The sequence below is a fragment of the Schistocerca serialis genome, chromosome 5 (genome assembly GCF_023864345.2).
Source record: "Schistocerca serialis cubense isolate TAMUIC-IGC-003099 chromosome 5, iqSchSeri2.2, whole genome shotgun sequence".
In the NCBI taxonomy this organism is placed as follows: domain Eukaryota; kingdom Metazoa; phylum Arthropoda; class Insecta; order Orthoptera; family Acrididae; genus Schistocerca; species Schistocerca serialis.
In genome coordinates this window covers 565,167,977-565,192,695 of record NC_064642.1, presented here as the reverse complement: position 1 = coordinate 565,192,695, position 24,719 = coordinate 565,167,977, and the positions used below count along the sequence as shown (strand labels likewise).

General features: G+C 38.4%; 1 protein-coding gene across 1 annotated transcript in view; it reads right to left on the bottom strand.

The window, feature by feature from the left end:
* Positions 1 to 996: 996 nt before the first annotated feature.
* The window catches only part of LOC126480698 (E3 ubiquitin-protein ligase Praja-1-like), a 51,681-nt gene continuing 27,958 nt past the window's right edge, over positions 997 to 24,719 (bottom strand). Inside the window, exons 2-5 of the mRNA XM_050103938.1 lie at positions 19,835 to 20,672; positions 9,688 to 9,797; positions 9,501 to 9,602; positions 997 to 3,705 (exon numbers count right to left, since the gene is read on the bottom strand). Of these exons, the coding sequence (XP_049959895.1) occupies positions 9,504 to 9,602; positions 9,688 to 9,797; positions 19,835 to 20,672 (1,047 nt within the window). The 3' untranslated portion in view covers positions 997 to 3,705; positions 9,501 to 9,503. The remainder of the gene's footprint in view (positions 3,706 to 9,500; positions 9,603 to 9,687; positions 9,798 to 19,834; positions 20,673 to 24,719) is intronic.

Genomic DNA, 24,719 nt, shown 5'->3' with positions numbered 1-24,719 from the left:
TGTCCTGACCCAGTATTTATGATCTTAATCTTTCCTGCCTCACTTTACTTCCTGCTCTTTTTTTTCCTATTTCCTTCCATTCATTTTTACATTCTTTGTTGAACCACTCTATACCTACTGTTACAAAACCTCTTTTGCAGTAGCACATTTTGCTACTTCTCTATGGACTGTGCAGAGAAACAAATGACAAATTCACATATTTGGTAAGTACATGGATAGCACACTTGCCACTGAATGGTAGGCAGCAGAGTCCACATTACTATCCAACAAAAAATTTAATTTATGATATCAATATACGCGGGAAAAATATATTTAAAACAGTTTGTTGCGAAAGCTTGAATTTTGTGTGTATGTATGTGTTTGTTTGTTTGTTTATGTTTCTATCGACCTGCCAGCGCTTTCGTATGGTAAGTCACATCATCTTTGTTTTTAAAAAATTTAATTTGCCGCAAATATTGATTACATTGGATAATTCACTAAAGAGTAGAAAAATGTCATTCCCAAAATAATCAGAGATTTTTCAAAGATATTTTAATTTCCTGCTCATTGAGTTCATTACTGACAGTGGCCACCAGGAACTCGTGCCAATATGACATCACAGTCTTAACTCCCACAGTTATGAATAGGTACGCAATCTCACAGCACAGCCTATGGGGTTGTTTTCATCTCTTTCTTTCCTCTCTGTTCTTGAGAAAGGAGCATTTGGTTGTAAAAGATCTAGAGGTTACAATCATATCTTTATGGGAGCGCCATTGCCACCTTCCGTGCCAGTAATTACATTTCTCCTTAATTCATAAGCAACATGTGGAAAAATTTTAGTAGTATACACTGAAGTATGAATGGCTTTTCTCCAGTGAAATTAGCTAGTTTATGCCTTGGAAATTTTATTACTGCAAGTGTTTACAGACACCTTATATCTGGTTCTTCATCCAGTTAAATACCTCTTCTTTGGCAATAAACTTTCACTGCAGGTATGAGAAGATAAAGTGCCAACAATAACAATAAAAACATTTTATTATGAAACATGAATTACATCAAGTAACAACATACAATATTTTTGGTCACTGCTTTTGAAAGACTAATCATCAATACTAAATTAATAATGCAGATCACAAGAATGTTAATACAGTCTGTATGTAGAAGACAGTAGCAGGTAGCTGCATCAATTGTCCACAAGATGACAGGGTTTTCAAAGAAACCTGTTTGAATGGTATTTTATTTCTGTTAAATGATTCAATGACTACTCTGAGCACTGACTAGTATAAATTCCTGAGTATCTGCCTCTTATCCCAGATGCAGATAACAATAACACAGAACAATGCATTAATGTTTGAAAGAGAACACAACAATGATTAAATATGAAAATGAGGAACATTTAAATCTGTCTCTTACTCCATGAACATTATTGATCCTGCACAATATAGTATCATAAACTTGTCTAAAAGCCCTTTACAACAATAAGAGCTATCTTATGATATACAGATGAGAAATAATCACTTTGCACTTCACTTAGACTACTTAAACAGTTGAGAGAATCTTTTGCTTTACAGTTCTAATAAGCATTAAACATCCCAATTTCAATTTTATCAAAAAGTGGAAGTCTTATTACAACAAGATACAAACAATGTGCTGATAATGCAGAGCCTAAATTAAATTTGTTTGAATGGCATAAAATGGTTCTGAACGACAAGCCTGTGATTTTCGTGCACTGAGACATGAGGATAACAGTGTTCCTTATACTTTACACAGAAATATGACTTATTTCAATAAATAATTACTAAGCAAAGTTATTAAAGATTATTTGTTAATAAATATGTTGTTGTGAGAACTTCATTGATCCAATCTTGCTGCTCCAACAAAGTATTAATTCAAAGATTGGGTTCCAGACCTTCATTCTTAACGAGTTGTGATACAAGTTTTCAAATGATCTGCTTACTGTCTTCTTACATTTTGCTGTAAGATTTGTCATATTTGACACAGCCATACATTGGTGCAACAGTCTTATCTGAAGAAGTCTACATGTCTATAAATAACACATGTTGACATTCATTTTATACTATAACATACAAAACAAACACATAACAACAACGAAATAACTTTTCCACACTTACATTATAACAACCTACATTGAAAGTAAATTTTTAAACAGTTGTTAGACATAATCCATCAGAATATCAGTCCCATAAATAATACAGATCTTTGCCTAAAACACCTGAAAAGCTGCTCAAAGTGAAACTTTGAAAATATTTCTTTGGTTAGTAATAGCTAATAAATTAAATTAAACTGAGAATTAAAGTAATTACTTCAGTGTGTATTTTATGGGAGATTAAGCTTTTGATTGAATCACCAATGCAACTAAATATGCCCATCATCTCTACTAGCTATGAGGTATTTACATGTGACCATTAGTTTATGAAGCTTATCACAATATATACAGACAAATAAAAGTAACTGCACATTTGGGCTGGCAAAAGTAAATACTTGTAATTCGTCAGTCCAAATTACTTTCACAACATTTGAGACTCTGTTCCTTGTTAGCAACAAATTCCTAAAACTAAAACAACAAAAAATATAACAATATTTACCTGCCATTCCTCATGTTTATACTCAGAGAAGTGAGATTAAATAAAAATCCAGATACGTGCGGTTAGAAGTCGTGCACCGAGGGTTCCATACAAATTTCATTACATGTATAAATGGTTCATTCATCCCGGAAATCTAGAATCTCTAAGATTTTTGCCTGTTATCAGTATCAATGCTGGCAAGATATTGGTCCTGGAAATTCTAAGGCTTTCGAGAAAGCCTTAGATGTTTTCTCCGTGTGATGTAATCACAAATTAACAATTTTTGGATTTTCCTTGGGCTGTACTGTGAAACTTTGCTTCTCAGCCAGTTTCACGATTCTAGGTCAATGCGAAGTAACCCATATGATTTGATGAGCGAGTTTGTGAATATCAAAATATGTGACAAAGGGTCGTATCCTTCGATTTCATTGACTTAGAAGCTTACATTGATCACACCACCAAGGGATGACAGATTTTAGTATGGGACATAAAATTTCACTTCAGCTATTTACCCATCCCTGACAAAATAGGTTTTTAACAGACGGACAACAAAGTGAACCTATAAGGAGACTTTTTACCAACTGATGGACGGAACCCTAAAAATGGTAATAGACAAAAGTATGCAATCTGCTGTAGAGGGTGCACACTGCATTTAAATATTGATCAATTAGTGGAAAAGTCTTTCCTACAACTGCTTAATATTGTGCCTTTTTATTGGGTTGGTATGTTTATAATCTTATTTTTCAGCAATTTATTTGCAATCAAGTACAGTCAAACACAAAGCAAATTTCCCAGTTTAATCATAATTTTGATTAAAACTGGTACTCTTTGCATTTTTCAAATAGATTTGCTTACACATTTAGCATGACAATAGCACATCCTACAATGTCCAATATTTCTACTGATCCATAAAAAATTGAAGTCTTTCTTTCACCCTTCTAAGCAATTCCCCCTCTCTCCCTCTGTTAGGAATGAATATTATTCCAATTAGTGGAAAACAGTAAATACAGTTGTTTGAACATAAACAAATAATAAAAGAGACCAAATTGGAGGCTCACTTATTTTCTGCAGTGAAAAGTTTAGTAGCTGATGTCCTCACTGCTATGGAAGCAAGTTTATAAGTGAATATGCCACTGGTGCCCTGATGTTAGACATTTATAAAGAGGTGGGCATAATAGGCACCGATTTACATTGTCACCATCGTACATGCTAGCTATGCATTCTCAATTAGATACATAAACATGCACAAAACATATCTGATTAGTACACAGGATGTTACATTTGTGATTTTTCTCTTGTCACAAAGAACACCTCACGACAATGCTAAAACGTGCACAGAAAAAAGGGGTAAAAATTTAGTACATAATAAAATTCAAATTCCATCCACTAGATACTGACTCAACAAAATACAATTTTGATCAAAATGATATAGCTTTATCTTTTGAACAGGTAGCCCAAATTAACAATTGCTACTGTAACAAGGAATGACATATATACATGGCAGACTGGGAGGGGGAGGGAGGGCGTGGGGACAGAGTGCAAGGGGGAGGGGGATAACAAAATTTTAACATTGTCTGCTTCATTAACCCTAAGTACGGAAGATTACATACTTAACAAAATCATACTTTTGTGCAAAGAGAAAGTACAGGTAAAACTTTGTTCTGTTTTAATCCGAAGGTCTTATCACTAAACTGTTTTTATAACAGAAGAGGATAATACAACATTAAATAAGCAATAACACAGCTAACTGGTGCACAGGCAATTGGCTTACTAGTTAATTGTACTGAGAACTGTACTGAACACACAAGTTTGATTCTTATGAACAAGCTACTTTGTTCAATAGCACAAAATAATGATAGCATGTTGTCTGATGATGACGACATTGCGTAGAGTCCTAAATATATGCCTTGAACAGTCACATACTATTCACTTTGTTTATTGGATGCAGAAAGTGCGTCAGGATTAATAACTTTGAAGGAATTCTACATGTACCATACAAAAAAAAGAGCAAATTCAAATATAAACTTATCCTCCTCAAGTGCATTTGTGTACCTTGTTTGACTTATGACTGTCAATTTATGAACCTACATTAAGTTGTCATATAACATCTTTTGCTAGTTTAATGTTTACTTGGATTCTCTTTCACTGCTACAATGCAGAAGACAACATTTTGGGCAGTGTAAGACACACAGTCAGAGGACTCCAGAAAAGGATGCAGACCATCATGTAATGAAATGTATTAAAAGGTTGTGATATCTCGTTTGAGATAAGACTTCCACGCTGGAAAGGGTTTGTGAAAAAATGAAAACCATGAGATAATGAAACACTATTCACATATTTCAACTGACCAGAGAACAAAATCACTTCATGAATTATTCAATAATGAAAAAGGCAATCTTTTTCACGCCTTTCTTATAAGAGTGTCTTAACTTCAGACCTGACCTCAGTATTACAACAAATATTTTTAATTTTTTTTGTGTAAATTTATGTTTTACGTGATGCACAATACAGCCCAAAAGTTTTCAGAACTAGATGTTCTGGGAATCAAGGTATATGGTTCCAACAGTACGGAACCAAACTGAAGATCGATTGCCAGCATTAATACCAGGTATGCCAGCAGAAGGGACGGACAGTACTGCAGAGAGGACCTAATCTCATGAGACCCAGTGTTCCAAGCAGGACACACAGCATTTACATAAAGCTTCAGAGAAAAATGAACAGTTTTTACAATTAATTTAATACTCTTCACTACTCCTGTGCCATCAACCATATATTTAACATTTCATACATACTTTTTTTTTACTTATAATATTGAAACTTTTGTCCCAACAATTCAAAATTTGATACTTTTCCCTCCCATTTTTGTGAGAAGTGTTGCAATTTTACATATTTTAACAATCATTAAAATTAACATTCATGCTATTTAAAAATCATACCAACATAATAGCAATTTTTCAATTGTATTTCACCAATAATTAGAATCCGAAACTAGAAAGACGTAGAAATCACAACATTTCTCTTAAATTTTTGATTTGCAGTACTAGCACCTGAAGTACGATTTTGCTAGCTTTCAAGTGACATATACTTATGCTGTTACGCTATTTCAGACAAGTTTCTTAATTGTATGAAACATAGGTCTGGGCATTGAGCACTTAAGCCAAATGTGCGGAGACACTAAATTAAACAAAACAAACCCACAAAGCATGTATGAATTCAATACAACTGCATTAAAGGGATTAAGAATAAATACCCTTATAGGGAAGAGTGGGGTTACTGTGGGCGTGGGGGAAGAGTGGACACAGAATTATTTCAGTGAAATACTCTTTGGAATTTTTGCCTGTTCATGTTGGTAGTTCTGTAGGATGTAGTAAACAAAACAAAGAAAATTTGGTGCCAGTCTGGTTATTGTTGCAAGCAAGATAAGTGAAAATTCGATTTCCGTCCACTATTCGATTTTTGTCATAAATTTCAAGATTACTCCAAATGGTTAGTACTGAACAGATTATCAGTTGTGGTTTATAAATTTATAAAGATTTCCCTAACTTTTGCTTGCGTAATGTTTCATCTAAATACAACACATTTGCTACAAATTGATTTCATATCCAAAATGGCCCCTTAGGGCAAGTGTGGACAGTAACCACCGTTAACCCAGTCCTGATTTAGAACAGAGGCCAACATTTAGTTTCATAGTTTTATGTTTATAAATTATTAATTTATAAATTATAAATTTTATTAAATTATCTATATTATAGATGGTGAGGACATATATCCAGAAAACTGACAGGGCTAATGTTAACGACGAAAAAGTTCACAAATTTGGTTAAAAAAGGGGAGTATTCGACGAACTGTAGAGAAATTTGGATTGAAGAAGTCTATGCTACAGAAACACATCACCACAGCTAAGAAATATGCTGCTGAAAGCATTCAGATCCGTCCAGGTGAGTTTCCAAACAATTATGCCACCATATAATAATAATTCTACTGTTCTTTGTGAACTAACTGTTAACAGATACAGTTGTGTAACTGCAAAAATCATTCTCTATTCCATACATTGTGGCTGACTACGTTATATACTTTTTCAGATCCATGTGATGGAAATGATTCTGGAAATTCACATGAATAAATCCAAACACTTAATATGACAGAGTCCAAATACAGAGTTCACAAGGTTTTTACAGATCCTCAAGAGAAACTACTAGCTCAATACTTCATGAAGGCATCAAATTTACTTTATGGACTGCCATACAACTAAGCATGTGAACTGGCATACATGTATAAAAAAAAAAATTATCCTAGGAGCTGGAATGTAGGGTGTTTGGCAGGAAAGGACTGGTTATTTGGATTTTTACACAGCCAACAGAAGCTATCTCTTTGTAGACCTGAAAATATGAGCTTCACAAGGGATGCAGCATTTAACAAAGTAAATATTAACCTTTTCTTTGACAATTTTTTGACTGTATTGTACGAATTTAAGTTCAATCGAGACAGGATAATGAACTGAGGATATTGCAGAATGTGGTAAGAAGCATGTAGGAATGGTAGCATCGCAACAGAGAGGGGAAAATGTCACCAAGTGTGCTTTCTATTCAGCCTTAGGGACGGCCACACCACTAGTGTTCATTTTTCCACGAGTCCATACGAAAGAAATTTCTGTATGGTGCGCCAAGTGGTAGTATTGGATTTGCCAACAAATCTGAATTCATGAGAACTGAATTGTTCCTCAAAGTTTTGAAGCATGTAGCTAAGAAGATCAGCTGTTCGAAAGACAATCATCTACTCATACTTCTGGAAAATCGTGCAAGTCACACCAGCATTTATGTTATCAATATGGCCAGAGATGCTGGAATCACTCTGCTGACATTCCCAGCACATTGTTCCCCAGGATGAAGCCACTAGATATCACTGTGTTTGGGCCATTCAAGGGATATCTAAGAATAGCAATGGCTGACTGGATGAGAATGCATCCTGGCCACCAAGTCACTATTTCAGAGATCACTATGTTTTATGAGATAGCATATCCAGTTTCATTTACCCAAAATGATATTGTATCCGGCTTTAAGATGCCTGGATTGTGGCCACTTAATAGGTTGGCATTCACTGAAGGCGATTTTAGGCCATCGGAAGTAACTGAGCAGCCTATGTCAAGTTGTGACATACCTTCTCCTGTGGAACCTCCAATTTTGTATGATGCTTCACCTTACACTTCAGGTGCAGTCCTAACTGAAATTCCAATTCCTGAAGACTTGTCAACCTTTCCCAAAATTTGCAAGGCAAGAAAGGAAATCGGGGCAAAAGAAATCCACAGTTTATGCTGGTACTTCAATCAAAGACGAATTGGAAGCAGCAGTAGTGGGTAAAATGAGATCAGCTTTGAAGAAGACTGATCCAGAGCAAGGAGGACCTGAAGATCTCTGCAAAAAAATAAAATCACTGATGATAAAGACAGTGAATTGGAAAACCTTTTGTCCCCTATGCTGGAATCTGATAATTAGGGATGCTGTGAAAGACAGCAATAAAAGCCCAAACTTTACAAATGTTGATAGATGATGATGATGATGATGATGATGATGATGATGATGATGAAGTGAGGTATAGTGATTTTGTTTTGGTTCATTTTGCCACCAAGAAGACTTTTAAATATTACGTTGGGCAAGTCGTGAATACCGTTGGGAAAGAGGAAGTGTCTGCTTCCTATCTGTGGAAAAAAGGATCTGGATTTGTATTCCCTTTTGTCCCAGTTGAGTCAACAGTGGAGAGGCCTGATATTATTTGTCTCCTGCCTTCTGCAAAAACAACTGGGACACAAAGGCATGGGAGGATGCGGCAGTTTAATGTTAATTTTGAGAAGTACAATATTTGTTTAAAAAGCAAAAAAGAATTCTTTAGGTTAATATTGATGTTTCATATTTATATAAACATTTTTTTGGCAAACTTGACTTTACGTATATAAAAAACATACTGTCCATTTTTACCTCATGCAATTTCAGTCAATGAACACATTTGCCCCAACATGGGACAAATGTGGGCAGATTGCAGACATCTTGTTTTTTTTTAGCTCATGGTCAAAATGTTGACGATACAAAGAACTGCTGTAATGATTCTGGTAGTGTGAAAACTGGTGAATCCAAAGATACTGAATTTAAAAAAAAAAAAAAAAAAAAAAAAAAAAAAAAAAAAAAAAAAAAAAAAAAAAAAAAAAAAAAAAAAAAAAAAATACTTCAAATGGTCTTAGTACAAAGCATGAAACAAATGTCCACACTAGCCCCACTCTCTTCTAGAAAACTCAAAACTTTTGTTTTATCTACCAACAATTCTTCACCACGCCAATGAATAGAATAGTCAATTCTTCTTTGAAGATTGCAGTTACTCCTAATACAATGGAATGCAAACATTAACAACATACTTAACCTAACCATTTCAAAATAATTGTGGCGTTATTGAAAATTGTCATTGCCTAATAAGTTTGATGACAATTATTTTAAATATACAAAAGTTTTCCCTAATCATTTTCTCACATAAAAATCTCTTTCCACATTACGTTTCATTGTATTATGGAAACAAATATTATAATATTTCTGACACATACTTAAAAATCATTAAGGCCTATAGAAATACACATTTCTCATTTTCTGTGTTGACATAGGAATTTTCCTCAATTACAAGACACTAACACAACCATTTTCAATGGTCAATAGCTTTCAATAGATGAAAATGCAACTACTTTTTCTTCATGACATCTAAATCAATTGTGCCTTCTTCACACTCCCTTATCAGTACAAAACTCTGGCATCAAAATACAACACAGCACAATAATATAATACACTTCTCCACTGACAACCAGATACAAGCAGATGAATGACATGTTTAATGTTTCCAGCTACAAAATTCTATCATTTGGTATATTTTACTCATGAATAACAACATAAATGCACAGACCATTTAGTTTCTCAGTTGCCTTCCTGTTTCAATTCTTTTGAACAACTCATAATCTTCATTGTCAGTTGGCATTTCATGTCGACACAATGGGCAAGTATTTGTCTGTAAATAGTCAGGAAAAATTTACAACCTTGTTACAGAATCTTTACAATATCATACTAAACTGTGACAGTGAGAAAACAAATACCTTTTCTAACCATGGCAGAATGCACTCATTATGAAATGCATGAGTACAAGGAAGCAATTTTAAAGTCTCGCCGATTTCACAAATTCCTAAGCACACTGGACACTGGTACCCTGTGGAAGAATACTGGTAATTATTGAAATATCCACAATAATGAGCAGATTCATGCTGGTAGCTACATTTATAATGGTTAATTTTTGTAATTTTACATGTGATCTACCTTTGAATTTTAGAAATAAAAGGAGATACTATGAAAGCAAAATAAAAGGAAGATCAAAGTCTAACAGACAATCATCAAAATTATGAATGAAGGGACACAGCTAGATAACAATAGAAGAGATCTGAAATTACAATGAAATTCAGACCATTAGCTGCTTACAGGCGTTGATAAATATCAATGAGACAGTTGAAAATTTGTGCCCCAACCGAGACTTGAACCTGAGATCTCCTGCTTACATGGCAGATGTTCTATCCGACTGAGCCATCGTGGACACAGAGAAGAGGGTGACTGCAAGGACTTATTTCTAGCATGCTCCTCATGAGACCCACATTTCCAACTTACTGTCCACATACTACATTTGTAGTGCCCCTGCCCACTCTCCTTATTACTCACGGCAGTCATTCTACTGTTTCCTAAAAGAGTTTGAGCAATGTGAGTGCATCCACAATGAAGATCACTGGCCAGTAAGCCTTATCTATATGAAGACGGTATGTGTTCTTTTGGACATGTCTGAAAGAACAGAATCTAAATTAGGTAGCCATATATGGATTTCAAACATACTGTCTTCAATTGTGGGGTCATGTTATGTAAAATATGACAGATTTGTGCATCTTGTAGAAACAGGAACCAATGGAAAATCCAGGATGAAATAACGACAAAACTGGTTAGTTTCATGTTTCACGGATAAATTTGCACGATAGATTGTAATGATGTAGAATGAGTCACTTTACATTCACATCGTAAATTAATTTATACAAATGGTTGCATTCTGAACATTACTAAATTGTTTACTTTTATGTTTTTAAATAAAAATGATATTCAGATGTTGTGAGTTAGTGAGTCCTGTGCACCACCTTTTATACCTTACAGTAATAGAAATAATTCTTTGAAATAGGACAAGTTGTCAAGGAGAAACTTTCTCAGTTTGTCTTCAAATTTTACTTTGCTGTCTGTCAGACATTATATATCAATGGGTAAATGATAATTTCTGTTGCAGTACTATACACCCCTTTTTTGTGCTACAGACAACCTTTATAGGCAGTAGTGTCATTTTTCCTCCTGGTGTTGTAATTATGTACATTCAAAAAAATTGTAGTAGATTATTTACAATGTACTTCATAAGGGAATAAATACACTGTGGAGAAATAGTCAAAATGTCCAACTCCTTAAACAGATGTGCACATTTTTTTCACGATAAAGACCTCCTTTCTTAAAGAAGAGTTGCCCCAGAACATTATTTCAGTGGCCATGTGTATGAGGGTTGTGCTTCATGAACCTGTGTGTGTGTGTGTGTGTGTGTGTGTGTGTGTGTGTGTGTGTGTGGTTTTCTACTTCAGAAGATGACCTTTTCGCCAAAAAGGCTCAAATGTATAGCAGTGTTTTTATTGTGCCTGTCCGTGACTCAACATCTTCTCTTTATGGTGAGTAACAATCTTCCATAATACTGTAGTCGAGAAATCGAGAAATGAGAGTTTCGCATACATTAAGCTAACTTCTCTTACCACATCAGTTCACACACACACACACACACACACACACACACACACACACACTTTTTTTAATGTTCGCCAGTCACTGAGCCTGACAACAGGATCATAAATGCAGGTAATCACTGCAGGAGGGCGAGGAGCAAAGTTATGTACTACAGTGTGGTACAGCACAAGGGCACAGCAGGACAGGGGTACAATGAGGGATCCTGCCTTAGGAAGGAAAGGAACACGAAGTGTTAAGAGGGATGGTGGACAGGTAGACAGGTAGGTTGCACATTAGGCAACACCCTGTCCAACACGGTACAGAACATTATGTTTTTCATAGAACTTTTTTCCTCCTCAATAATATGGATAAGACAGAAGGCTTTTCATCACACACAGGAGGCATGAAGCCACAGACAGGCACAATGAAAAAGAATACTAGAAATATTTCAGCTTTCTGACAAAGAAGTAGAAAAAACACACATTCCAAAAATCACATTTCACACAGGTGGCCACTTTTGTCCCTGGGCACTAAGGCCTCACTGCAATTGCTTCTGACATTAGAAGCAAACTAGGATGGGGGTAAGGAAGAGGCATGGGTGGTAAGTCTGAGGGTTAGCAGGGTATGTGTGGGGCAAGATATTAGTGTTGACTGTAGGAGTGAGCAGGGTCATGGTAGTGATTGGAAAGGGCTGCCAGATGCAACATCACAAGGTTGTGCAGGGAGCATGGTTGGGGGAGAGAAGTAGAAAAGAGGAAAGGATTATGTAGATGCATTGGTGAGAGAGAAAACCTGCAGTACTGAGGCTGAGAGGCCAGTGGGGTTATGAGAATGAAGGATATGTTATAGGGAGAGTTCCCATCTGCACAATTCAGGAAAACTGGTGTTGGTGGGAAGAACCCAGATTACACAGATTGTGAAGCAGTCATTAAAGTGAAGCACACCATGTTAGGCCTATTCTACATGGTGAATATCTGGAAATAACGAGCTCACTGACCAACAATTAGGGTATACATTAAAACAAAAAGTGCCCTTTCATTCAAATATATTTACATAAGGATTAAAGCACAAAACTTTTCACTGTGTGATACTTTTTCAAAGACATCAAGATGGTCAGTTTCCATCATTTCACTCTAATTGTTTACAAATGAATCAGTGTCATCATCAAAATCATTGTCATTCTTATTTTTGCTTAAGACATCATGCCAAAAGCTCTACAGTCTCTTTGATAGAAAGAACTGTGGATGGAGAACTGGCCATTTCACACCTACTAGCTTAAACGTAATAATTACAACCTCTCTCTTAACACAAGTGCTACAGTTTGACAAAGAATTAACAGAGGCTTTCCTAGATGGCAGTACTGTGCAGCATTGCTGCCTAGTACAGATTCAGGAATGGAGCATGTGAGAGCTATGAAAAATTGTTTCTAATGAGGCACGACATTGGAGTGGAAAGGGTTGATGCTGTGATTTTGTATTTGTTAGAACTACTAATTTCCTTAATCTCATAAGGGCTTATTAACAGTGTTTTAAGTAATCCTATCTATTCTACAGAGTGGTCCAAAAGTCCAGAAACACCCTGATAAAATCCAAATGGAGTAGCAAACAAAGAAACAGTCCCTACACACGAGGAACAGGAAGGGGAAGGGGAAACTATAGGCTATTCCACCAACATGGTGGCCATCTTGAAAGCCGCCATCTTGGATTCAACTCCAAAATTTCAAATGGAAATGTGGTCATGTGACATATCAAACCGATAGAGACTTTCACCAGGAAAACAATGCTGTTGTTATTTTAAACATAGCTTTATTCATTCTCGGGTTATAGCCAATTACGCTCGGCAGTGTGAGTATTACATACTGAGAAGTCACAAAATGGAGTCTGGAACGCTGCAAAGTGACTATCCCATGTCCGATATGTTACATGTGTTTAACTGTTAGCTATCATTTACTCATGCTAATGTTTTAATCATTGTTTCCTTATTTACAGGTTACAAAATGTCTTTAACACATGAAGAACACATTGAAATCATCTTGATATCAGGAGAAAGAAGTGCACAGGTCATTGCTGAGGATGTCAACAGTCAACACCCAACCAGACAGCCCATCACTCACAGCGCAGTTGCCAAGCTATTGGCCAAATTCTGAGCAACAGGTTCTGTCGCAGATAAACCTAAGCTCGGAAGACCAAAATCCGCCACCGATGAAGCAACAACAGTGAGCGTGTTGGCATCATTTAGCAAGAGTCCGCAACGGAGTACTTGTCACCTGTCACAAGAATGTGGGGTTAGCCGTACCTCCATACTGTGAAGTTTATCGCAGCACAAATGGCACCCGTACAAAATTCAGCTGCTCCAACCTGAACAAGGATGACCCAGACCGTCAGGTACAGTTCGCAGAATGGGTGACACAGCAGCTGCAGATAAACCCATGTTTCCCCTATCAGGTGCTGTTCAGTGATGAAGCCAATTTCTTTATCAATGGTGAAGTGAACAAGCAGAATCACAGATACTTGTCCGACACAAACCCACACTGGATTGATGCTTCAAAAACTGTCGACTCACAAAACGTGATGGTCTGGTGTGGTGTGCAGGGGTACTAAAGACGTTGGACTTTTTTTTTTTAATTGATGGTACGTTAACAGCCAACGGTTATCTGAGGTTATTGGATGAAGAAGTGTGTCTATCATGTTAACAGAGGACGGGACATTTCTAGAATTCTTCCAGAATGATGGAGCCCCATCACATTATGGGCACATTGTGTGAGCATACCTGGATGTGTAGTTCCCTCAAAAGTGGATGGTCATACGGGTGCTGTGGAGTGGCCACCACGTTCACCAGACTTGACTCCTTTGGATTTTTATCTTTGGGGTCATGCCAAAGCACTGGTTTATTCTGTGAAAATACAGGATTTGCATCATCTAAAGCAGCGCATTGTTGACGCGTGTGGTCAAATTCAGCCAGATGTGTTGGTCAAAGCTCTTCAGGACTGGGCTCAGATGATAGCATTAACAATCCAACATAATGGACAATATATCGAGCCATTCCTATGATTGTTGGTGGTCTCTCGGGACTGTGTAACATCAGCATAATGTCTCTTCGGCACATAACACACATGCTGCCGAGCGTCCCACTGCTGCCACATGTAACTGGCTATAACCCGAGAATGAATAAAGCTATGTTTAAAATAACAATGGCATTGCTTTTCTGGTGAAATTCTCTGTTTGATATGTCACATGAACACATTCCCATTTGAAGTTGAATCCAAGATGGTGGCTTTCAAGATGGCCACCATGTCGATGGCATAGCCTATAAGTTTCCCCCTTCCCGTTCCTCATGTGTAGAGACTGTTTCCTTGTTTGCTACTCCATTTGAATTTTATGAGGTTGTTTCTGGACTTTTGGACCACCCTGTACTTATCATTATTTGAATTATCTTGGGAGTCAATCAATGTTTAATTTCCACAATCTAACAAAGAAATTTCAAAAGAAAACATTTACTTAATCACATAAGATAAAGCAAAAAAGAATATGATCACACAGTGCTTAAATATTACAGGAACAAATGCAACAAACAAACTGTGTAAATGACAATTTACAGTACTGTGCTTGCAAATCATCAGATTAAAGCCTAATAGAGGAGAAAGTGCCCATGCACCTAATGGTTCAAAACAGAAGTCAAAGTAGCTGTCACTCAGCACAATGAACTGGTTCAGACTCCTTACAAAGAACATGTACTTTCCTGTACTTGTGCTGCTATTGCTACTACTATCCATATCCATGACAAATGAAAATCAAATTAATGCAGAAGTAATACTGTTTTGTGAAACTAACTAAAAAATTACCACAATATGCATATTTATGGAAAGAAATTTTTTCAGTGTGTGTGTGTGTGTGTGTGTGTGTGTGTGTGTGTGTGTGTGAGTGTGAGTGTGAGAGAGAGAGAGAGAGAGAGAGAGAGAGAGAGAGAGAGAGAGAGAGAGAGAGAGAGAGAGGAGTGGTGGGTATAATATATTTTGTGCTAACCTGTTATTAAATAACAGATATCTTAACAGAATATTGCTACAATTTAAAATTATGTACAGGGTATCATTACTGATCTTAAGTTTTGAGATCATCAGAAAATTGCTGATAAAGAAGGTAGATGGTGCAACCAAGATTTACAAAGAACAAAGCTTCCAAAGAATATGTTGGTCTGCATTTGCTGATATGAAATATACCACAAACAGGGCTCGTGTTTAAGTAGTTTGTGGGTCCTCAATATGTACCACACAAAACTATTTTCCCAATGGTACAGAAATTATCTTCAAATTTTAACCCCTAATAAAATTTTTAATTTATCAGATTTTACCATAAACAGATTGGAATGAGTACACAATACCAACTGTAAAAAGTAATTCTCTGTTAGCTGATCACTGTTTTAACAGTTTAATGCTATGTTCCTACACAGACAGAGGGAAACGTGAGAACCCGTTGACTTAGTTATTTTCAACAATGTTTTATGGTACCACCTTCTTAAGGCCACTCATTATATTCCTGCAGGATATTCTTAGGGAATAAAATTTCTAAAAGAATAATTTCTCCAGTTTGTTGCAGAATTCATGTTGGCTGCTGTTCAAAAATCTTTAACTTGAAACTGGCAATACAATGGAATATGTAGCTAGTATCATGCACTGCCCTAAGTAGTACATTACACACACTCTCACTCACCCATTCAGTCAGTCACTCTGAAACTAACTTCAAGTAATATGTGAGTGACAACTTCAAACCTACACTGAAACGTTTCATTGTGTTACTAATATTTTATTCGTTACAAGACTTCTTTTGACCCTTTTACAGTAATGTATTCACCTGAAAGAACAGTAAACAACAAAATGTTACTTACCATGAGTATAAAGTACAGTAAGAAAAATATATGATTACATTTGTAGGTGACTTTGGAACATACAGGGAGCAAAATTTAGTATACAGAGCTTTCACCCCTGGCAGCAACAACAGCTCTAACTTGGCTGGACATTGATTCGAACTGAGCTTGCATGACAGGTCTGTGTATGTCATTCCACACTGCTTCAACTTTATGCTAGAGTTAATCAGTCTTAGTGGTTGGCGACCGGTGGCATGCCAATATCTCGGCTGTTTTCAGTTGGTAAGTGATCCAAAGACTGTGCTTCCCGTGAACAGTAACTCCCTCCAAGCTATCTTGCACTATCTTGTTTAAACAGAATATCAAAGAGATCTTGAAGATAGGGCACAGCCACTAGCATTAACACAGCAGAAATGTAACACCTCCTGTCCAGATTACTGGCTATGGGAGCCAGATGTGATTGTGTTGTGTACCCAATAGCATGGTGCTGGGTTTATATGACTAAGACAAACAGTCTGGCCACATTCATCCTCCACTGAGCCACCACACACAGATACATCCATTGTAAAGATGTACACAGAACTGGAACTGTTCTGCTGCCGCATCAAGGAAAGCTCTAACAATGGTCACCAGGCTAACAGTTTGTGATGCCCCAGGTGGAGTTGCACTGCCCAAGTGGATACCTGGCTTGATGCAAACAAGCCTATTTCCTGACTAAGTATATGGTGTGGCTGCACAATCTTGCATGGCCAAGTACCCGATGTGTGTGTCCTTTTGGTTATTACACATGGAGCCACTCATGCACTGCATTCAGTATGGCCCTCCTGAACGATCAATTCTATATTCACGTGACATTCAGGGGTTCCAACCAATGTGAGCAGCAATAGACAGGAACGAATAAACTGCCATCAACAGCCTACAATCCTGCCGCTGTTTAATTCCAACATATACTGGCAGATTTTTTCCCCCTTTTATGTGAGACATAACACAAACAAAGAACACCACATGTAATTTCTGAATCAGAAACACACTGTGTAATCTTCCCTTATATGTATAAATATATATAGCATTACTTCTACCTACTTTGTGTAGTTTTGCTATAATGTTAGTAATTTGAATATTCAAGATGTAATACAGTATGCCAATTTGGTGTGCATTGAAAGCAATTTTAATGGTCAACAGAGTAGCTGTGATATGAATGAATGATGTCAAATCTCTCCTTTTTGTAAACAAAAATAGAAACACGAGAAAATAAAAGAACACACATTCCCCTCGTTTAATTTTAGGCACAATGACATAATGACTACACATGTTATGAACACTTTGTTTGCCTAATGCTGCCTATGGCATATAAAGTCTGAAGCTGGTCAATGTATGGCTGAAACCAACTATGGCTGTTATCACATTACGCGATTGTGTCTAAAATAAAAAGTGACCAATATGTTAATCATTCTGTCACAGACAGAATATGGTTTTTTTCTATGACATGTTCCCTATCTTTGATCCTCATTTAAATTCTACATTATAATTATATGGTATCCCTGGATCCTAAACATGGACAGTGATTGCTGCTCTTCAAAGTTAGTGAGTGCAGTTTGCTGTTAAGAATACACAACTTATCAGGCTTGTTAGAGTCCACCTGAGTAAGACACCAGGGAGTAAGTATAAGAATATATGTAAGATTCATTTCAATTTATTTAAAAGTTTACAAAAATTCTCCACAACTTGCATATGAAAGAGTGGTGTGCGCATTTAGTAATAACTATACTGTTATCAAGATTCTGATGTTGGATGACAGTATTAACATGCATACAAAGAAGGGCTGCACAAATGGTGACAAGTTTGTGTGACTCACAGGAGAGTCACTGAAATGTTGAAAACTATGAACCAGAAGACACTTTAAGATAAACACCAAACATCCTACAGAAGTCTAGTGACAAAGTTTCAAGAAAAAGTAACTCCTTTAATGACTGTGAAGACAAGATTACACTAATGACAGTGTTCACAGAGGCACTTAAGCTATCATCCTTCCTGTGCTCCATGTATGAATGGAATGAGAAGAAACCCTAGTATGATGGGAAATATCCTCTGTCATGCACTTCACAGCAGTTTGTAGAGTATAAATGAAGATTTAGATAAATATCACAGAAAAAAGCAACTGAAAATATTAGAGAGAACCAGTAGCAGAAAATATCCCCAGTGTTGCAACTGTTAGCTGAAGTGAAGTATGCATTGTGGAATAAGAGAAGAACAGACAGAGCAAACTGGCAACATCCTATTGTCCAGGCACTGAAGTTCACAATTCGGATTGCTCTGCTTTGAACAGCAACAACGTCAATGACATTCTTATTTGTTGCACAGTCCAAGGTCTAGCTTGGGCCAGAATCTGGTAGTATGATTGCCAGTTCAAAGGGCCAATTAAAGTGTTTTTTTTATTTCTCATTTCCTAGATATATTTATGCTCCTACTCAAAACCCACATACTCTCATGGTAATAACAATTCTCTGGTTGTTAAAATACATGTGAGTGTTGATGCCATAAATATTACACAGTGCTGGTAAACAGTTGCCTAGGTGATATCAGTAGTTAAAGCTGATGGGCTGTACTGCATTCTTCACTACTTTTCTTCTTTGTCTCTCTCAGTTCAGAACACATTAGAAACCCATCATCTGTCATACATATGAATCAACACAGCACACTACAGATATCAGTGCATGTTATCAATTTTGGGTGAAAAATTGCTCTGTTATGAAACAGATGCAATATTGTTGCTATTCTCCATATAGCGGAGATGCTGAGTCACAGGTATGCATAACAAAAACACTATCAAAAAGTTAGCTTTTGGCCAAAGACAGTGGCCATGTGTGCGAGTCGCACACGTGTGTGCTTGCGCACGTGCATGTTTTATCTATTTTCAACGAAGGCCTTGGTGGTTGAAAGCTCACATTCTGATAATCTTTTTGTTGTAAGTAGCAACTATCCTTTTTATAATACTGTCACATTCCATCCTAGATTTACTAAACAGATATACTCATTGGCCTGGGTATATACCTCACCGTTAAAATTAAACTAACTCCAAGATCAGGCCTAGTGTATTGCACTTTCCTGGGCATACTCTACCACGGGGCAGCAACCAGACATAGTATGGAGGGGCATGGGACCAGCACACTGCTCTCCCAGGTGTCAATTCCCAGATCCTCGAGCTGCTACTTGTCATTCAAGTCGCTCTACACTTAGCATCACAAGGAAAGGAAAAATTCCTGGCAGACTGTTAACTGAACTCTGTTCCTCCACATGGCAGTCAGAGATGTTGACCACTTAGCTACAGAGATGGGTGACATACTTTGTCATATCAAAAAAAAAAAAAACTTTTTCCTAAACACAAATTCCAAATATCAGGATGTCACCTCTTCCATTGTACACTTACTTGAAGAATGGAGTTCAGTATAAAGTATTCATGCATAAAAGTAGCAGTTTCAGACGTATGTAAGGCAAGAAAACAGAAATGTAGAGCACAATAGCCATATCAGCTCCTATTGGTAATTTCATTGTGAAACTTAGAGATTTTGTATGTTAATTGCTTGAATTCTTACTTGCCTTTTTCTGTAATCGACAAATTTTCCAGACTCTGTATCACTTCTTTTGCTGCTGGTGGCGGTGGCTTCTCAAATTGCTCCATTTCTGCCCAAACACTGAAGGCCCTTATTATTGTTGCAAAGCCTGTAGAAGGACGAGTTTCTAGAAACTCTTCAGAGTTACATTCAATAATGTACAAAGGACGTGTGCTGTCATCTGCTTCCTCCTCCTCATCATCATCATCATCATCATCGTCATCATCATCACCATCATCATTTTCAGCCTCACTGTTATAGTACAGTGATTCACCCTCTGAAAGGTCCGTTGTGTATGTACTCCTGTAGGACTGATTGTCATCATCAATTTGACTATCTGCACAAGATTCATTACATTCACAGGAATCGTCTCCTATAGTATGATTTGATTCTGACAGACAATTGCCAGTCTCACAATTATTCAATTCTTCAGTGTTATGTACTGCTGGTTGGCTGTTCTCATAGTTCTCTTTACATTCACTACATCCATCTTGTTTTCTTCTCACATGAGACTCTCTGCTTACAGAATTATCACTTCTGCACAGCTCTTCAATTTCATATGATTGACTACCGTCATCGTGTATTTCACTAAACAGATACGGGTGACCATCATGATAAGAATCATCACACTCATAAATACTTTCACAGTGGGATGTATTATGTCTGTGTAAACTATCACTGCCTGCCACTAGAGTGTGTTCTACTTTCTCAGTTTCCGCTAACGAATTCCTTCTGTCCAGCTGGCAGGATTCTTTTGACCAACAGCTTCCATGCAAATGATTTCCTTCTTCAGATTTCTTATCTTCATCAAACATGTTACAGCTCTGAAATAAAAGACTTGGATTAGTATAATGAATTTTGTTATGCACTATGAAAAGTAGTATTGAAATAATGTTTTTCACTACCGACATGATTTCTGTTTATTTTCTTATAAAAGTAGTATGTTTTCTCACATGAAAGTGCACATTAGTTCTTACCACCACTCGTCAGATTAACTAGTCCTGCCGGGCTAAGGTATCACATGGCGACACCGTCAAAGAGGATCTTTGAGTTAGCATAGGAGAAGACTGTTTGCCTTTGGTGGATTGTTTGAGCATTTCCGGTAAGAGGAAGACTCTGTAGTTGTTTGGTTGGAGGGATGGAGGAAGTCTTCATGGGAGTATTCCTTTGTCCTTTACACCCTACTGGTTGTGTAGCTGGTGGCTTCACCCCTTGAGGTGAGAGTCTGACGGCTTGTTGCACAGCTGGATGGGGAGACGACAATGCTACCTTGACACTGGGCGATTTCACAACATCAGAGCTGAATTGGAGGTCGTAAGTCTGTGTGGCCATGGCCTTCATGTGGCGAGGGGGTAACAAGAACAGAACTATAGGTGCCAGATGGGAGAACACAGGGTTTGCGACTAGACAGTCACTTGCAAGCGATTGGGTAAGGCACTTTTCACTTTACCCTGATCTCTTTGACAACCCGCATGACACTGATAGCAGCGCATCAGGTTCGGAATGTGCGACTGGACTGTGATAATTTCATAGCCTGCTTTGATCTTGGACGGAAGCACCACTCTTTCAAAGGTGAGAAAAAGAGTGAGGGGGGGACACTAAGGAGGAATCTACCCTTTTCATTTCCCTATGGACAGCAATGACAATGACACCCTGATCAAAGAGGTGAGATTGGATTTTGGCCTCTGTTAGACCATTGAGCAGCGTGGTGTAAATTACACCATGGGAAGAATTCATAGTTCTATGAGCCTCGACATGAGCAAGGTAGCTGTGGAGAAGTGAGGCAGCAAGCAGTTGTGCTTGAGAATAAGAAATAGTCTCTAAAAGCAAAGTGCCATTCTGTAAACAAAGCAGGATTTCACAGGTCTGGCAACTGCATCAACACCTGTATGAATAATAAACAGATTTAGCCATGGTTAAGGACTGACCGTATTCAGTAGATGAGACCATGAGGAACCGTGGTGCAGAGGGAAGGGTCTCTGAATCATTAGCCTTATTACGTTTATGTTTCGCAGATGTGGATTATGAAGTTGACTGACTCATTGCAAGAAAATCCCACATGATTGCCAGCATCTCCGATGGCACACTCCTTCCAACTGAGGGCCCCCTTCACAAGGGGGCGCACCTGCCTTCGGTGATTGTTCAGACCTCAGGTCACTCCTCCTGAACACCTAACGGAAGGACCAATCAACATTTTGGGAAGGTTGCAGCTCAGGCAATTCCCCATCCCTGTGCCTGGCCTGTACCTGGGGGTACGTGAGAACCCAACCTGTCGACCCAGGGCTGGGAATTATGCATTACCCAGTCAGCTGTTATGCGTCAGATGGGTGGGCTGGCCTTCGGGAGTGCACAGGGAGGAAGAAGAAAAAGAGGAACCTCAAATGCCAAATTGGAGGAACAATAGGAGAAGGGAAACAAAGAAAGGAGAAGGGAATGAAAAAACAAAGGTGAGACATTTCTTACATCAGCGATAGACAATGCAGAACATTCCCAATAACATCCCAGACACTTTCCCCAAGGGAGGCGAAAAAGAATAGCAAGAAGATAGACCTGCAGCACGGCAGGAAAAAATGCTGCAAAGGCTGGAGCCCCTTGGTAGCCAAGCACGAACCTGTCAAAGAGTGGCTAGGCCCCCTGGGGGGACCATCCAGGTTGGAGGAGGTCAGAAAGGAGATCCTGGATAGTCACAACCAACAGCTGAGGGTAGGTCAGCAGCCTGAAGACTATTCAAGAAGTCACTGCCAATTAAGAACAACTTGCTGGTGCAAGAACAATGGTGGCTGAGGGTTCAAGCGATGGCCATCTCTTCTGCAGTGCATACATTGCATCTGTTCAGCAGGGAGCTTAGTTCACTGCACCTTGAATGTGTCTAGGGACAGTTGGTTTGTCCTTCAACCAGAGCCCTCAGTGTATACCACTCCTGAACCAAGAAATCCTTTGAAAACGACCAGGAATAGGTGGCAAAAAACCTCATGGTCAACAGAATATTTCAGTCCATGGGATGGGTCGAGGTAGATAAGAGGGCGGGGTACACACCATGAGGGTGTATGTGATTGGTCCTTGACCAGAGGTGACAGTGAGGGAAGTTGGGTGTTCAGAGTGGAGATACTGTATGCGAACTGCATTTGTGATGCCAGTCCCGGGCCTCTGTTGTGGGAGGTGGCTCCCCTTACCAGAAAAAAGGGAGTGGCAAATGTGTATCGCACAGCTGAGCAGCAGTTGTTGGCGGCTGTTCTGTGGTGGAGGGACCCCAGCCTCTGTGAGTAGGCTGCCTGACAAGGCTGGTCTGAAAGGCACCTGCCGGGAATTGGACCCCACAATGATGCATTGGTTCCAGCATCCACAATGCTGAAAGCAACGTCAAACTATATGCTAGATTCCCATAATCAAGACAGGACAGGTTCAAAGATCTGTAAAGCTGCAAAAAGTGTAGAGCAGTCTGCAATAGTGCCAATGAGACATAACTGTTGTTACTGAGGTAGCAAAGAGTATTAAGGTGGGACCAGCATGTTAGCTTAACCTGGTAAAGATGGTGAAACCAAGTCAAACAAGCATTAAAGATCAGTCCCAAAAAGCAGTAAGACTCCATCACAATGAGCAGTTGGTCATTGAGGTAGAGTTCTGGTTGTGGATGGACATTATGACAATGATATACGTGCACAATGCATATCTTTGTGGCTGAAAACCACAAGCAATGTTTAAGAGCCCAGTACTGTACCTTTTGTATAGCACCCTGCAATCAGCGTTCAGCAACACCCACAGTCAAGGAGCAATAGTGAATGCAGAAATTGTCTGCATACAAGGAGGTTGACTGTAGACCACTGACAGCTACTAGAAAGAGGCACTAGAAAGAGGCACACACAATATAGAGCACTGTGGGATCCCAGTCTCTTGTGTATGGAGGGGAGGGGGGGAACTGTACTGTGGGGAGCATCGAATTGAACCTGGGAATTATGGTGTGGCAACAAGTTCTGAACAAACATCGGGAGCATGCCCCAAAGTCATAAGCATTTTGCAAGTCAAAAAAGACATTGATAAAGCACTAACACTGAGAAAAACTGACTGGATACCAGACTCATGACAGACCAAACTGTCAGCAATAGAACAACTTGGTGAAAATGGCCCCAGGACAGAGTCAAAAGATCCTGAGACTTCCAACACAGCTGCTGACACACCATACATTCCAGAAACTTTTAGAGAACATTAGTGAGACTAATTGGGCAATATCTGCCCATCTCACAGAAGTGTTTACCCTCTTCCAGTATTGGGACAATCACACCTTCTCGCCACTGAGGTGGGAACTCACCCTCCCTCCAGATACAGTTTCAAACAGCAACAAGACGACATTGGCAATCTCTGATAAGTGTTTGTGCATTTGATTGTGGATGTGGCCTGCTTCTAGAGCCATCTCAGGGCAAAGGGCTTGGGCACTCAGGAATTCTCATGCACTGAACAGAGCATTACGTGGCTCCAGGTGATATTTGGTGGAAGATAAAGTGCATTCGCTCCACCTGCTGCTTGAGGACACTAAATGCATGCTCACAATTCTTACATGCAGAGGCATGAGCATAATGTTTGGCAACAGCATCTGGGCCACTGTAGACACCTTTCAAGGAGACACCAGATATACCTGTAGGGGGATTGGTGTCCATACAGGCTTCGAACCTTTTCCCAAACTTGCACAGGAGTATTACACAGTCTGATGGTAGTAATATACTGTTCCCAGCGTTCTTGTTTCTGTCATTTTATTAGGTGGCGGACATGAAGACAGAGCCATTCAAAGGCAATAAGGTTCTCCTACGATGGAGGTAACTTATGGCATTCAAGAACCCATCTACAATCTACAATGGTCATGGCAATTTTTGGAGTCT